This window comes from Neoarius graeffei, chromosome 15 (assembly GCF_027579695.1).
Source record: "Neoarius graeffei isolate fNeoGra1 chromosome 15, fNeoGra1.pri, whole genome shotgun sequence".
NCBI lineage: Eukaryota > Metazoa > Chordata > Actinopteri > Siluriformes > Ariidae > Neoarius > Neoarius graeffei.
The window spans coordinates 42,702,270-42,719,513 of record NC_083583.1 but is presented as its reverse complement, the minus strand read 5'-3'; the positions used below and the strand labels follow the sequence as shown (position 1 = coordinate 42,719,513).

The window sequence follows — 17,244 nt, the reverse complement described above, 5'->3', positions numbered from 1 at the left end:
TATTTCACCAGTCCGTACTATACTTTTGGTAGAACTTACTGCACTTGAATCAATCAAGTGCAGGCATGACTACAATCGCTAGACATAATGCATTTTTTATGAGATAAACCTACTCTACTGGCACATTTTGAATTATTTGCTGTAGCTGATCAGTTTCTCTATACCAGTGAAAAGAGAGCACACTCAGACCATCACCACACACTATCATGCCAGTGTCACTGTGAATGAGCCACCATCTAAATAATTGGTGGTCCTTTTCCACTTATGAATAAGGCAGAGGGTTCCGGTAAGTAAGGAGCTGGAATGGCACATTGTACTTGTTAATAGAGGCACTGAATGGTATGGAATGTTTACAACTTGAGGCCAATTTATGCTGACAACCCAGTCCTCGCGGATGGCGTCGCAGATGGTGTCTGCGTAGCCCCACCTTCGCAGACGCTCTGCGCGCACCTCCCAAAAATTGTGACCACCGCAGAAGCCTCGCAGACAAGAGGGCTCTGATTGGTCCACTCTACATCCGCTGTACACGCACTTCCACTTCCCTACTTTCCCGGTTTGGTTTGTTTTCACGACCGCCATTTTTAAAAACACGAGCGAAGATGGAGCAGCACGAAGAGCGGTTGATCGAGGAAGTGAGGAAGTACGTACATCTATACGACTCCAGTTCTAGTCATTATAAGTAACCGGAGGATAAACACTCCACTAACCACACCCACCAACTACTCCTAGTGATTTCGCGACTTCGCGCCCCCTTGCGTTGTGGCGGTGAATAACATCGCGCATGCCTATTACTCCCCGCTCAACGATAAATTACAACTGTCTGCGAAAAGCTATCTGCGAAAGCCTTGTCGCAAGAGCATGCAGAGGCCCTTAGGCTACATCCACACGACAATGGCAACGAGATTTTTTTTTTTTAAATATCACGTCCACATGGGCAACGGATCAGTAAAATATCAGGTTCATATGGCAACACAACGCTTGCTGAAAACGATGCAATACACATGCCACACCTCTACGTGCGCTGTAAGACGGTTCCATCGGAGACACCAGAACAATAGAAGTAGACGCATGCACATAACTGCGCATGCGCACAGTGACTGTCACTGTCACACGCACACACTTTCTCACTCCCTATCCTATGGATATAGTCCCTTTAAATCACGTGCTCGTTTTTTGAATGGAGATGCGGGAAGAGGAATGAACGGGGGTAGATGGAAGCCGGTACGCCAACATTCTGATATCCTCCAGAATTCTTTAATGGGCCGGAATAAATTGAATGCTACACGTTGATGGATTACTTTTGTTCTTCTACGCCCTTTTTGAGGAATGTATTGTCGGACTTAAACCAACATCTGAAGAGGTGAGATCGCTCCTTTTTTTTCCCCTATTTTTGCTGACAGGATTGACTCTGCCCTAAGGGCTATTCTCTCACACTCTCTCTCACTTTGCACCATTACACAATAAATATTCACAGTGAAAATATTTTGTAAGCGCGTTTCATGAACCAAGTTATAGGATTTGTTGACAACTCACATCGAGTTCGTTACACTTCTACCCGGCATGAAGCACATGTGGTTGTGACGTCATCGTAAACAAATCCGTTCTACTCATCCAGACGACTTCGCAACGGCTCCGTTGCCAGATTTTTTCACTCTGGAACCCGTTCTCAAAAGATTTCGTTTTGAGGCACCCAAAACGCCGGTGCCGTGTGGACGCCAGGCCGAAACGATAAACAATTTTATCAGATTCACCTGAATCCGTTGCCGTGTGGACAGGGCCTTAGTTCCTGTTGTCATTTGCATTATAGCAGCTATAAACACTCGTTCCATCACTGTCCTCTGTTTTTTTTCCCTCTCTCTTTCAGTTAATAAGGCGCAAAAAAATTTTTTTCGAAAACATCCTGACCAGAGCAAACTGAAGCCTTCTTTCATAAATTCGCAATAATATCAATGTTCATACATTTATCTTTGTTACGTAAATAACACCACATTTATAATCAGTTTATTATTAGACTTAGCTTGTGTTTAGAATTTGCTCTGTGAATGAGCTGCAACTATAGAAGCTATAACATATTAGTGCAGCTCAAAATATTGGAATATTGTGAAAAGTAATTTTTTCATAATTTATTTCAAAAAGGTATTTCTCTTTTCAATCCACATTCAGTTGTTCCAAATGAAACAGCAGTGAGGTGTGCAGTTGGAATGACTGAATGGTTCAAGGTGAAGATGGGACTCCATCAAGGATCTGCTTTGAGTCCTTTCTTGTTTGCCATAGTGATGGATAGCTTGATGGACGAAGTGAGGCAAGAGTCACCATGGAACATGATGTTTGTGGATGATATTGTGATATGTGGATATTGTGATATGTGGCGAAAGTAGAAAGGAGGTCGAGTTGGGTTTGGAGAGATGGAGGGATGCACTGGAACAAGGAGGAATGAAGGTGAGCAGTAGCAAAACAGAATACATGTGCATCAATGAGAATGGGGATGAGAGTGTAGTGAAGATGCAAGGAGTAGATGTAAAGAAAGTTGGTGAATTCAAGTACCTGGGGTCAACTGTGCAGGAAAATGGGGGCTGCGATAGTGAGGTGAGAAGGCGAGTGCAGGCAAGGTGGAGCAGTTGGAGAAGGATTTCGAGAGTCATTTGTGATAAGAAAGTTCCAGCAAAAGTGAAAGGTAAGACGTATAAGACAGTAGTGAGACCAGCTGTGATGTATGGATTGGAGACCGTACCCTTAACGAAGAGACAGGAGGCAAAGTTGGAGGTGGTGGAGTTGAGGATGTTAAGGTTTGTGATGGGAGTGACAAGGTTGGACAGGATAAGGAATGAGCACATCAGAGGGACAGCACATGTGGAAAGCTTGGGAATTAAGCTAAGAGAGATGAGACTGAGATGGTCTGGGCACATCCTGAGAAGAGATGCAGAGCATGTTGGAAGGAGAATGTTGAGGATGGAGCTGCCAGGCACATGAAAACGAGGAAGGCCAAAGAGGAGATACATGGATGTGGTGAGAGAGGACATGAAAGTGGCAGGGGTGGTAGAGAAGGATGCGGAAGACGGGGAGTAATGGAGACGAAAGATCCGCTGTGGCGACCCCTAATCGGGAGCAGCCGAAAGAAGATGATTTCAAAAAGGTAAACTTTCATATACAGTGGTGCTTGAAAATTTGTGAACCTTTTAGAATTTTCTATATTTCTGCATAAATGTGACCTAAAACAACATCAGATTTTCACACAAGTCCTAAAAGTAAAGAGAACCCAGTTAAACAAACAAGACAAAAATATTATACTTGGTCATTTATTTATTGAGGAAAATGATCCAATATTACGTATGTGAGTGGCAAAAGTATGTGAACCTGTAGGGTTAGCAGTTAATTTGAAGGTGAAATTAGAGTCAGGTGTGAGTGGGCACCCTGTTTTATTTAAAGAACAGGGATCTATCAAAGTCCGATCTTCATAACACGTTTGTGGAAGTGTATCATGGCATGAACAAAGGAGGTTTCTGAGGACCTCAGAAAAAGCGTTGTTGATGCTCATCAGGCTGGAAAAGGTTACAAAACCATCTCTAAAGAGTTTGGACTCCACCAATCCAGTCAGACAGATTGTGTACAAATGGAGGAAATTCAAGACCATCGTTACCCTCCCCAGGAGTGGTCAACCAACAAAGATCACTCCAAGAGCAAGGCATGTAATACTTGGCAAGGTCACAAAGGACCCCAGGGTAACTTCTAAGCAACTGAAGGCCTCTCTCACATTGGTTAATGTTCATGAGTCCACCATCAGGAGAACACTGAACAACAATGGTGTGCATGGCAGGGTTGCAAGGAGAAAGCCACTGCTCTCCAAAAAGAACATTGCTGCTCATCTGCAGTTTGCTAAAGATCACGTGGACAAGCCAGAAGGCTATTGGAAAAACATTTTGTAGACGGATGAGACCAAAATAGAACTTTTTGGTTTAAATGAGAAGCGTTATGTTTGGAGAAAGGAAAACACTGCATTTCAGCATAAGGACCTTATCCCATCTGTGAAACATGGTGGTGGTAGTATCATGGTTTGGGCCTGTTTTGCTGCATCTGGGCCAGGATGGCTTGCCATCATTGATGGAACAATGAATTCTGAATTATACCAGCGAATTCTGAAGGAAAATGTCAGGACATCCGTCCATGAACTGAATCTCAAGAGAAGGTGGGTCATGCAGCAAGACAACAACCCTAAGCGCACAAGTCGTTCTACCAAAGAATGTTTAAAGAAGAATAAAGTTAATGTTTTGGAATGGCCAAGTCAATGTCCTGAACTTAATCCAATCGAAATGTTGTGGAAGGACCTGAAGCAAGCAGTTCATGTGAGGAAACCCACCAACATCCCAGAGTTGAAGCTGTTCTGTACGGAGGAATGAGCTAAAATTCCTCCAAGCCGGTGTGCAGGACTGATCAACAGTTACCGGAAATGTTTAGTTGCAGTTATTGCTGCACAAGGGGGTCACACCAGATACTGAAAGCAAAGGTTCACATACTTTTGCCACTCACACTTATGTAATATTGGATCATTTTCCTCAATAAATAAATGACCAAGTATATTTTTGTCTAATTTTGTTTAACTGGGTTCTCTTTATCTACTTTTAGGACTTGTGAAAATCTGATGATGTTTTAGGTCATATTTATGCAGAAATATAGAAATTTCTTAAGGGTTCACAAACTTTCAAGCACCACTGTATTCTATATTCGTTACATGTAAAGTGAAATATTTCAAGGCTTTTTTTTGTTTTAATTTTGATGATTATGGCATTATAGCTCATGAAAATCAGAAAGCCAGTATCTCAAAATATTAGAATATTTCATTTCGAGTTTGAGTAAAACAGTATAAATACCATGTATCTCTCGGTCTAGTTCAGTACACACAACCACAATCATGGGGAAGACTGCTGATTTGACAGTTGTCCAGAAGATGATCATCGACACCCTCCTCAAGGAGGGTAAGCCACAAAAGGTCATTGCTGAAAAGGCTGGCTGGAAAAGGTGCACAAGCAAGAGGCATGACTACAGCTTTGAGATGATTTGAAGAAAAGAACAAAAGTCGATTCAAGAACTTGGGAGAGCTTCACAAGGAGTGGACTGAGACTGGTGTCAGTGCATCAACAGCCACTACGCATAGCTGTCTTCAGGAAAGGGGCTACAACTGTCGCATTCCTAATATCAAGCCACTCCTGAACCAGAGACAATGTTAGAAGTGTCTTATCTGGGCTAAGGAGAGAAAGAACTGGACTGTTGCTCAGTGGTCCAAAGTCCTCTTTCCAGATGAAAGTAAATTTTGCATTTCATTTGGATATCAAGGTCTGAGAGTCTGGAAGAAGAGTGGAGAGGCACAGAATCCAAGGTGTTTGAAGTCCAGTGTGAAGTTTCCACAGTCTGGAATGATTTGGGGTGCTGTCATCTGTTGCTGTTGGTCCACTGTGTTTTTATCAAACCCACTGAGCAACAGTCCAGTTCTTTCTCTCCTTAGCCCAGGTAAGACTCTTCTGGCGTTGCCTCTGGTTCAGGAGTGGCTTGATATTAGAAATACGACAGTTGTAGCCCCTTTCCTGAAGACATCTGTGTGTGGTGGCTCTTGATGCACTGACACCAGCCTCAGTCCACTCCTTATGAAGCTCTCCCAAGTTCTTGAATTGACTTTTCTTGACAATCAGCTCAAGGCTGCGGTCATCCTTGTTGCTTGTGCACCTTTTCCAGCCAGCCTTTTCAGCAATGACCTTCTGTGGCTTACCCTCCTTTACCTTTTTTAAAGTTTACCTTTTTGAAATAAATTATGAAAAAAAGAACTTTTTCACACTGTCTGGGGTTATTATGCAATAATGACCGGCTTGGTGTACATTATCCTGCTTAGTAAATAGCTACTTACAAAAGAAATAAATAGTCTGACGCACTGATTTAAAAATAATTTTGTTGATTTAAAAACGATTTTATTACATTCTCTAATGATGTGGTCCATGCCAACGGTCTGTTATACAGAAATACAGGAAGGACAGACAGATGTGTGGGGAAAAAAATTATCATCATCTTTTGGCTGCTCCTAATTAGGGGTCGCCACAGCGGATCTTTCGTCTCCATTGCTCCCTGTCCTCTGCATCCTTCTCTACCACACCTGCCACTTTCATGTCCTCTCTCACCACATCCATGTACAGTGCTGAGCGTAAATGAGTACACCCTCTTTGAAAAATAACATTTTAAACAATATCTCAATGAACACAATTTCCAAAATGTTGACAAGACAAAGTTTAATATAACATCTGTTTAACTTATAACGGGAAAGTAATGTTAATAATATACTTTAGATTACACGTTTTTCAGTTTTACTCAAATTAGGGTGGTGCAAAAACGAGTAGTGGTTAGCACTGTTGCCTCACGGCAAGAAGGTTCTGGGTTCGAACCCAGCGGCTGACGACGGCCTTTCTGTGTGGAGTTTGCGTGTTCTCCCCGTGTCTGTGTGGGTTTCCTCCGGGTGCTCCGGTTTCTCCCATAGTCCAAAGACGTAGGTTAATTGGTGTCTCTAAATTGACCGTGAGTGTGTCTGTGTGTGTGTCAGACCTGTGATGAGCTGGTGACTTGTCCAGGGTGTACTCACTCTTGCCCATGGTCAGCTGGGATAGGCTCCAGCTTGCCCCCCCGCGACCCTGCACAGGATAAGCAGTTACAGATAAAACAAACAATTAACCTAACCTGCATGTGTTTGGACTGTGGGGGAAACCGGAGCACACAGACATGGGGAGAGCATGCAAACGCCACACAGAAAGGCCTTCGCCAGCTGCTGGGCTCAAACCCAGGACCTTCTTGCTGTGAGGCGACAGTGCTCACCACTACACCACCGTGCAACCTATTGCTGTTTCACTGAGGGGGAAAAAAAAAATTATAGGTCATAGAGGAGCAGAAGTTCACTCAGGTACTGTGGTGCGAGATCATTCAGTGCTTTGAAGGTCAATAGTAGTATTTTATAATCAATACGAAATTTGATTGGGAGCCAATGCAGTGTGGATAAGACAGGGGTGATGTGGTCATATTTTCTAGTTCTAGTAAGGACTCTTGCTGCTGCATTTTGAACTAACTGGAGCTTGTTTATGCACTTATTGGAACATCCAGACAGTAAGGCATTACAATAATCCAACCTGGAGGTAACGAAAGCATGGGCTAGTTTTTCCGCGTCGTGTAGTGCCATTAAATTTCTTATCTTAGCAATATTTCTGAGATGAAAGAAGGCTATCTGGGTGATGTTATCAATGTGAGTTTCAAATGAAAGACTGGGGTCAATAATCACTCCGAGGTCTTTTACTGCTGCACGTGAAGAAACAGAAAGGCCATCCAGAGTTACTTACTTCTAGCTGCATGTGGTCCTAGTACAAGTACTTCAGTCTTGTCAGAGTTAAACAGAAGGAAGTTAATAAGCATCCAGTGTCTAATGTCCTTCACACATTCCTCAATTCTATTAAGCTGGTGTCCTCTCATCAGGTTTTGCAGAAACATACAACTGTGTCTCATCAGCCTAACAGTGGAAACTAATACAATGTTTACAAATAATATCACCCAGAGGGGCGGCACGGTGGTGTAGTGGTTAGCGCTGTCGCCTCACAGTAAGAAGGTCCGGGTTCGAGCCGCGTGGCCGGCGAGGGCCTTTCTGTGCGGAGTTTGCATGTTCTCCCCTTGTCCGTGTGGGTTTCCTCCACGTGCTCCAGTTTCCCCCCACAGTCCAAAGACATGCAGGTTAGGTTAATTTGGTGGCTCTAAATTGACTGTAGGTGTGAATGGTTGTCGTCTATGTGTCAGCCCTGTGATGACCTGGCGACTTGTCCAGGGTGTACCTGTGACCATGTAGAACAGGATAAAGTGGCTAGAGATAATGAGATGATATATATAAGAAAAAAGCAGTGGACCCAAGACAGAACCTTGTGGAACACCAAACTTTACTTCAGTATGTCTAGAAAAATCACCATTTGCATCAACATACTGATAGCGACCAGTTAGATTTCCAAGATGGCGGCGCGCGTGGTTGCAGCGGCTTACCGCTCTCCTTTTCAGTGCTCTTTTTTTTTGTATTTCTTTCTTGCTTGTTTGTGCAACATCGGTTCTGCGAACATCCAGTACAGAAGACTTTCTCTTCACGCATAATATCCCAGATGACATAGCGAGACCGCCGGGCTCTCCGTGGATTGTTGTCGGGTCTAGGAGGCGGTGCAGACGGAGGAGGGAGAGAAAGCAGAAGCGGGGCCGCAGGTCCGGTGCTATGCTAAGGCTAAGAAAACAACCACACAAGCCACCTCTACCGAGCTTGTATCTCTCCAATGCTAGATCCCTGGTGCATAAAATGGATGATCTGGAATTACAACTCGCTGGAAATCGCTATGTTCGGGACTGCTGTGTTTTAATTATCACAGAAACCTGGCTTCATCCGGAAATACCCGATGCTAGCTTGCAGCTAGCAGGCCGCACTCTGCTCCGCTGGGATAGGAATGAGAACTCCGGTAAGAGTAGAGGGGGAGGGCTTTGTATTTACGTGCATGATAATTGGTGTAACAACGGAACAATTATAGATAAACACTGTTCCCCAGACCTCGAGTACATGTCTGTAAGATGCCGGCCTTTTTTTCTACTGAGAGAGCTAACTGTAGTGATTGTCACAGCTGTGTATATTCCACCTGACGCCGGTGTAAACACAGCGCTCTCTCTCCTGCTGAACACGTTAACAAACAGCAGCGGGCCCACCCTGACGATGTTCACATAATCGCAGGAGACTTTAATAAGGCCAACTTGAAGACTGTACTGCCAAAGTTTTACCAATATGTTAAGTGTTCTACTAGAGGGGAGAACACTCTGGATCATGTTTACTCCAACATCAAGCACGCATACAGAGCCATACCCCTCCCCCACCTTGGCCAGTCAGACCATCTTTCCCTCCTGCCCTCCCCAGCCTACAGCCCCCTCAGACGCAGAGCCAGGCCCACCACAAGGACCATCACAACCTGGCCTGACAACGCACTCTCCAAACTACAGGACTGCTTTAAATGGACAGATTGGGACTTATTTGAACACCAGGAGCTGGAGACATTCACAGGAACGGTACTGGACTTTATCAAGTTCTGTATCGGAAATGTGACGGTGAATAAAAACATCCGGGTCGTCCCAAACCAGAAACCCTGGATGACCAACCAGGTCCGCTCACTCCTCAGGGCTCGCGACGCTGCCTTCAGGTCAGGTGACAGAGCTCTGTACAGTGCCGCTCAAGCTGATCTGAAAAGAGAAATTAAAAAAGCCAAGGCGGACCATAGGCTGTGTATAGAGTCCCACCTGTGCAGAAACAACATACGGGAGGTGTGGCGGGGCATACAAGACATCACGAACTTCAAGGACTGTGATGCATCAACAGGAGACTGGAGTGTGCCGCTGGCAGAGGAGCTAAATTGCTTCTTTTGCTCGCTTTGAAACATCTCAGCAGCACTCATCTGCTCCTGCCCTGCCCCCACCACCACACAGTTCGTACATCACCCCATTCACTGTGCAGGAGCACGATGTCAGACGGGTACTCCTGGCAGTGAACCCCAAGAAAGCTGCCGGCCCAGATGGAGTACATGGTAAGGTGCTCAGAGCATGTGCCCACCAGCTTGCCCCTACCTTCACCAGGATCTTTAACCTCTCCCTGGCTCAGGCAGTCATCCCGCCCTGCCTAAAATCAGCTACAATAATCCCGGTGCCGAAGAAGTCTCCCATCACCAGCCTGAATGACTACCGTCCTGTGGCCCTCACTCTGGTAATCATGAAGTGCTTCAAGAGACTAGTTCTTCAGCACATCAAGGACCGCCTCCCCCCAGACTTCGACCCCTACCAGTTCGCATATCGTGCGAACAGATCCACAGAGGACGCCATCGCCGTAGCTCTACACTCTATACTGAACCACCTGGAGCAGCAGCAGAGCTACGTCCGCATACTCTTTGTGGATTACAGTTCTGCTTTCAACACAATAATCCTGGACATCCTTATCAGTAAACTGGACACTCTCTGCCTCCCCCCTTTCACATGTGCCTGGATAAAGGACTTTCTAACTAACCGGCCCCAGACTGTGAGACTTGGCCCCCACTTCTCCTCCACCCACACGTTGAGCACCGGCTCTCCACAGGACTGTGTGCTGAGTCCCCTCCTGTACTGCCTCTACACCCACGACTGTAGTCCGACCCACAACAACAACAACCTTATCATCAAGTTTGCTGACGACACCACAGTGGTCAGACTTATCTCAAAGGGAGACAAGGCAGCCTACAGAGAGGAGGTCCTGAAGTTGGCAGCTTGGTGTTCAGAAAATAACCTCGCTCTGAACACCAAGAAAACCAAAGAGCTCATTGTTGACTTCAGGAAGCACAGCACCGACCTAGCCCCCCTCTACATCAACAACGTGTATGTGGAGAGGGTCCACACCTTCCGGTTTCTCGGCGTCCTCATCTCCGCCGACATCTCCTGGTCAGCAAACATTACAGCAGTCATTAAGAAGGCTCAGCAGTGGCTACACTTCCTGAGAGTCCTCAGGAAGTACAACCTAAACTCCAACCTGCTGCTGACCTTCTACCGCTCATCCATCGAGAGCCTGCTGACGTACTGTATTACAGTATGGTACGGCAGCTGCACTGCTGTAGACAGGGAGAGGCTCCAGAGGGTAGTTAAGGCAGCACAGAAGATCATTGGCTGCCCTCTCCCCTCCCTGATGGACATTTACACCTCCCGCTGCCTTAGCAGAGCTAAGAATATTATCAAGGACAGCTCCCACCCTGGCTTTGATCTGTTCGACCTGTTGCCCTCAGGGAGGCGCTACAGGTGCATCAGGACAAAGACAAATCGATTAAAAAACAGCTTCTTTCCAAAAGCCATAACCGCCCTGAACTCGGAGATGCTCTGACTTTATAGTCTATTTATTTTACTATTTTACTATTTACCAATTTATAATGTGCAGTACTTTATAAGGTGACTCTCTCTATGCAATACTTTTATAATGTGCAATACCTCACTCCATAATGTGAAACACTTCACCTCAGGACTGTGCACCTTACATACAGCACATACACCAAGTCTGTGCACCTTACACACAGCACATACACCTCAAGTCTGTGCACCTTACCTTGCAATACTTCATAATGTGTAATATTTTATCTTATGTGGCTCTCTCGTGCAATAATTTATAATGTGACTGTCTCTGTGCAATACTTTATATGTGCAATACCTCACTCCATAATGTATAACAACACATACACCTCAGACTGTGCACCTTCCTCCCCCTTCCCCCCACACACACGCTGTTTGCACTGTTATTGGAGATGCTTTAATCTCATTGTACATGTGTATAGTGACAATAAAGGCATTCTATTCTATTCTATTCTATTCTATTCTATTAAATAAGACTTGAGCTAGGAGAGGACCATTCCTTTAACTCCCACAACATTTTCTAGTATATCCAGAAGAATGGAATGATCAATAGTATCAAATGCTGCGCTAAGGTCAAGCAGCAAGACACAGCCCTGATCAGATGCCAACAGTAGGTCGTTTGCTACTTTAACCAGAGCTGTCTGTGTGCTATGATGAGGTCTAAAGCCTGACTGAGGTAACACATATATAAATAAAGAAAAAAGCCACCAATTATCCTAACCTGCATGTCTTTGGGAGAAACCAGAGGAAACCCACACAGACATGGGATGAGCATGCAAACGCCACACAGAAAGACCCTCGCCAGCTGCTGTGCTCGAACCCAAGACCTTCTTGCTGCGAGGCAACAGTGCTAACCACTGTGCCACCTATTGCTGTTTCTCATCTCATTCTCATTATCTCTAGCCGCTTTATCCTGTTCTACAGGGTCGCAGGCAAGCTGGAGCCTATCCCAGCTGACTACGGGCGAAACGCGGGGTACACCCTGGACAAGTCGCCAGGTCATCACAGGGCTGACACATAGACACAAACAACCATTCACACTCACATTCACACCTACAGTCAATTTAGAGTTGCCAGTTAGCCTAACCTGCATGTCTTTGGACTGTGGGGAAAACCGGAGCACCCGGAGGAAACCCACGCGGACACGGGGAGAACATGCAAACTCCGCACAGAAAGGCCCTTGCCGGCCATGGGGCTCGAACCTGGACCTTCTTGCTGTGAGGCGACAGCGCTAACCACTACACCACTATGCCACCCATTGCTGTTTCACTGTGGGGAAAAAAATTCTCATATCTCATTATCTCTAGCTGCTTTATCCTGTTCTACAGGGTCACAGGCAAGCTGGAGCCTATCCCAGCTGACTACAGGCGAAAGGCGGGGTACATCCTGGACAAGTCACCAGGTCATCACAGGGCTGACACATAGACACAGACAACCATTCACACTCACGGTCAATTTAGAGTCACCAGTTAACCTAACCTGCATGTCTTTGGACTGTGGGGAAAACCGGAGCACCCGGAGGAAACCCACATGGAAAGGGGAGAACATGCAAACTCCGCACAGAAAGGCCCTTGCCGGCCATGGGGCTCGAACCCGGACCTTCTTGCTGTGAGGCGACAGCGCAAACCACTACACCACCGTGCTACCCACTGCTGTTTCACTGTGGGGAAAAAAATTATCTCATCTCATTATCTCTAGCCACTTTATCCTTCTACAGGGTCGCAGGCAAGCTGGAGCCTACCCCAGCTGACTACGGGCGAGAGGCGGGGTACACCCTGGACAAGTCGCCAGGTCATCACAGGGCTGACACATAGACACAGACAACCATTCACACTCTCAGTCAATTTAGAGTCACCAGTTAACCTAACCTGCATGTCTTTGGACTGTGGGGAAAACCAGAGCACCCGGAGAACATGCAAACTCCGCACAGAAAGGCCCTCGTCGGCCACTGGGCTCGAACCCGGACCTTCTTGCTGTGAGGTGACAGCGCTAACCACTACACCACCGTGCCACCCATTGCTGTTTCACTGTGGGGAAAAAATTATCTCATCTCATTATCTCTAGCCACTTTATCCTTCTACAGGGTCGCAGGCAAGCTGGAGCCTATCCCAGCTGACTACGGGCGAGAGGCGGGGTACACCCTGGACAAGTCGCCAGGTGATCACAGGGCTGACACATAGACACAGACAACCATTCACACTCTCAGTCAATTTAGAGTCACCAGTTAACCTAACCTGCATGTCTTTGGACTGTGGGGAAAACCAGAGCACCCGGAGAACATGCAAACTCCGCACAGAAAGGCCCTCGTCGGCCACTGGGCTCGAACCCGGACCTTCTTGCTGTGAGGCGACAGCGCTAACCACTACACCACAGTGCCACCCATTGCTGTTTCACTGTGGGGAAAAAAATGATATATTTTCAAAATGGTCCTTCTCTACATCATTTGTAAATGAATGGTAGGTTTACTCTAGATTCTGTTCACACATGAATCAGAGGCCACTAAATCGAATCGTTTTATTTCAGTTAGATTGAGTGGTTTTGTCAAATTCCAGAACAGGAGCCTGAGGTTTCACCCTGGGTTAAACTGTGCGCCCAATCTGGCAACCGTGGTTCACTTTTCTTTCAAAGAGAAAGAGAAAACAGTCAAAGCGGATGTGTTTTAGCTGTGATGCAGCGCGGCAGGAAAGTGAACGCACGATAAGAGCAGCAGTGACAGAGGCAGCACGCGCGCGGACTCGGATGGCGCAGCATCTCTCCGGCGGCGGACTGCGCCCACTCGCCTCTCAACAGCAGCACTGAAGGGCAAAGCCGGCGCAAAGTGCAACATGTTCTCCAAAAAGAGAAGAGAGCTGATAAAAACGCACTCTGTGTCAAAGAAGAGCCGGACCGGAAACTCGTCGCCTCAAGGCTCGTCAACAGTAAGTTCAGTCGCGCATTTTCCTCTCCTGTCACTCAACAGCATACTAGCCTACTCAAGAGTACAGTAAAATAGTGCGTCACCATAGTTACAAGAGGTGGCGTAGTGCTGTAGCGTACTACGCAGTACGGTAGTATGCATTTTTAGATGAAGCTAACATTTCCGACATTTCAGCACCGGGTTGGATCGTCGCTACTCTTTTTCTTCATCTTTTAATGCGTTCGTGGTGTGTTAAACAAAACAAAACAAAAAAAAAAAAAGCGTAATGTTTTGGATTTTGGCTTTATTCTTTTTTTCTTCCAGTAAATGGTTTATCTCAGTTTTAGAAGTAAAATGTTACGCTTAATGGCGTTATGTCTGTAAGATGGATTAGCCAGTTAGCTTAGCACAGTGAAGTGTATTTTTTTTTTAATGGAAACATAAGAATGTAGTCTCTAAAGTTCAGTTTTAAATTATTAATTGATATTTTGTATGTGTATATATATATATATATATATATTTTTTTTTTTTCTTGATTTTTATTTTTAGAACGCAAATGCGATTATTATTATTATTATTCTGCTACTACTTGAGATCCTGAGTGTGTGTAAATTAGCCGCAGGATGATTTTGATGGTTTAGATGGGCGCTCTTTCGCTCGTAAGCTTTGGTTATTCCGTTATTTGAACTAAAACAGTAACGATGTTAAAAAGGGGAACCGGTTCTAAAGCTAGCTACAGTCCGTATTCAACGGGTCAGAGGGTCAAGAAAGCAGACAGCAAATCAAAACGGGATCTGTTGTCCAGTAAAGCCAATGTGTGGCTGAAACAGGTGGGTGAATGTGCTCTTTGCTGACCCTTCCTGAAACCTAAGAAGCCTGTTTGTCATATTTTAAAGGCTTGATTGCACACGACATGTTTGATTTAAAAGCTAAACTGAATTCTCCTTTTTCAAAGTTTTCTTATAAATTAATACTTTTTGACATGCAGCAAAATGGAAATGGTTTCCTTTTTAATAAAGCGTGCTGTATATACAGTAGCCGACATACAGACTGTTTCTGCACATCATCTGTTTATTCAGAGTGATGATTTAATATACAATGATGTATACATGTCGTCGTTGACGTTTCTGCTGTTTGTTTGAGTGTTTTAACTCCAGATTTAGGGTGTGACAGGAAGCAGACCATAGCGTTACTCAATGGGTTCCTTGTGAAATAAGGCCTGTTTACCAATAGCAGTTTTCTCCTATATGTGCCTAAATGTCTTGAACCACAATTTCCTCAAAACAATTTTGGGGATTATTTTCTTACTGTCTCCGCATTTTTAGTTTATCAGTCTGTCTGATTTGCTTTCAACCTAGCTGTCCATTCTCCAAGAGCAGCCTCGGAAAGATGGCTTGGATGCCAGTTCTTCCTCTTCATCTGCACCCTCCTCCACCCCTGCAAGTCTTTGTCCACCAGCTGTGGAAGGCCAGACCTGCCCGGGCACTCTGTCTGCTACACATGGCAAACTGGTGGGCTGTCCATCACCGGCAGGCACCCTGAAGAGGCCTACAGCTCTGAGCCGCAATGCCAGTGCCGCAGGCTCCCCAATCCAGTCCTGGGTGTTTAGTAAGGGCCAAGGCCGGGCTGCTATTGCCCAGAGCCCTCAGACTGAGACCGTAGAAGTGCCAGCAGCTATCGAAGTAGAGGATATCCCCTCACTGCTGCGTTCTGTGGCTCGGTTCGCCGAGGCTGTTGAGAAACTCAAAGATGTGGTTCTGGAAGGTAAGAAAAGATGTCATGCATACAAATGAAGTGGGTACTAATAGACAGAGCATCACTGTTTCTACAGAGGACACACAGATCATTTTTACAGTAGAGCGCTTCACTGTGTTCTCTATGTAATATGGACAGGGAAGGATGTGGTTTTCATATCATAATTGCCCATTAAAATAATAATCCCTTCCTTTATATGATGTCACTCTCATATGTATAATAGGCTTCAGTATTTGTGGACATGAGAATTGTAGCATATGCAGTGGCCTGGAGCAGATAACAAATCAGAGAGACATCAGGAGACATGTTAAGTAGGCAAACTATCTCTCATGTTTACTCGTCTGCTGTTTTAGATTTGTCTCTGGTCTTATAGTGTTGAGTGTGTTTGTTTTTAATTAGCTGGATCAGATGTGCTGGTGAACTTCAAGCATGTTTATTATAGATAGTTAACATGTAATATATAGGTAATGTTGTTAGTGTTGACTTTATGGGCCAGTGTGAAAATCAGGTAAATTAATGTTTTCATCATCATATAAAAATAAAGATAAGGCTCAAGTTGTACCATCTGAGAGTAAAATCATATGAATCTGTATTATATCACAGTGCTGTTGAATTCTCATATCTGACTGGTCAGAAGGTGTTGATTAATCTTTTATAAGCGCAGCTCTGACAGTAGTGTTGGGTGCGAGGCAACTCACAGGTTCATAGTATAGCACTCGTCCTACTATGTTATCATTTCTATAGCAACAGCTGATACACAGGAACCTGTATGATGGACGCTTCACATAATCTAAGACACATAATGAACAATTAAATATAATTAAATTAAAAAAATGTGTTGGGATATAGAAGGAATAAAACTTTCCAGGATGTGTTGTTCAAGGAAAATATTTAACTTCAGGGTGGGAACAGTAACTTTGCTTCACACCAGCCATCGTTGATTATTTTTCATAAAATGAGAAACCCCATCAGCTTTCCAAAGCAGTAATAAGTTACCCCTAGCTGAATATTTTGCCTCACTCCAGCTTTACCTTAACACCTGGTTCAAGTAAACTAGCCATCTTTTAGCATGCCAGCTAATTTACTTAGCATTGTTAAGACTATGAAGTTTTACATTTCGAGTAGCCAGTATAGCGAATGTTGCTAACTACACAGCAGATTAATTGCCTTCGCTTAGGGCTAAGGCAATTAAGGGTGTCTTGTTGTGGTGTCATTTTTATAGTGATATAAAGTGATGCTCCCTAGCCTGTCGGAGTATAAGCGGTCATCTTTAATTCACCCAGTGACATTTTTAAACCTATTTAGAGCTCAATCTAGGGGGCATTGTGGCTTGGGGGCGTCGTGGCTCAGGTGGATAGGGCGCCGTGCCGTGAGTCCGGGGACCCGGGTTCGGTTCCGACCCGAGGTCGTTTCCCGGTCCCTTCCTGTCTCTTTCTCCCGCTCATTTCCTGTCTCTGCACTGTCCTGTCCAATAAAGGTGAAAAAAGCCCCCCAAAAAATCTTAAAAAAAAAAACTCAATCTAAAAAATATGTCGAAACAAAATGGTGGATTACCATCAGTCCACATTTCAGCTTTAATTCTGCAACTGCATTTATTTGCACATATACAGTAAGAAAAGGTGTTTTCTTTAGGCCGCTCCCCACAT

The 17,244-nt window shown here is 44.9% G+C and overlaps 1 protein-coding gene across 2 annotated transcripts in view; it reads left to right on the top strand.

Annotated features, from left to right (window-relative positions):
- The first annotated feature begins 13,601 nt into the window (after positions 1 to 13,601).
- arhgap45b (Rho GTPase activating protein 45b) overlaps positions 13,602 to 17,244 on the top strand; it is a 45,190-nt gene continuing 41,547 nt past the window's right edge. Inside the window, exons 1-2 of one of the 2 annotated variants that reach the window (XM_060941363.1) lie at positions 13,602 to 13,865; positions 15,202 to 15,607. In XM_060941363.1, the coding sequence (XP_060797346.1) occupies positions 13,773 to 13,865; positions 15,202 to 15,607 (499 nt within the window). In that variant the 5' untranslated portion in view covers positions 13,602 to 13,772. Of the gene's footprint in view, positions 13,866 to 14,387; positions 14,674 to 15,201; positions 15,608 to 17,244 lie in introns of those variants that run through there. The other variant, XM_060941362.1, reaches the window with a different exon arrangement.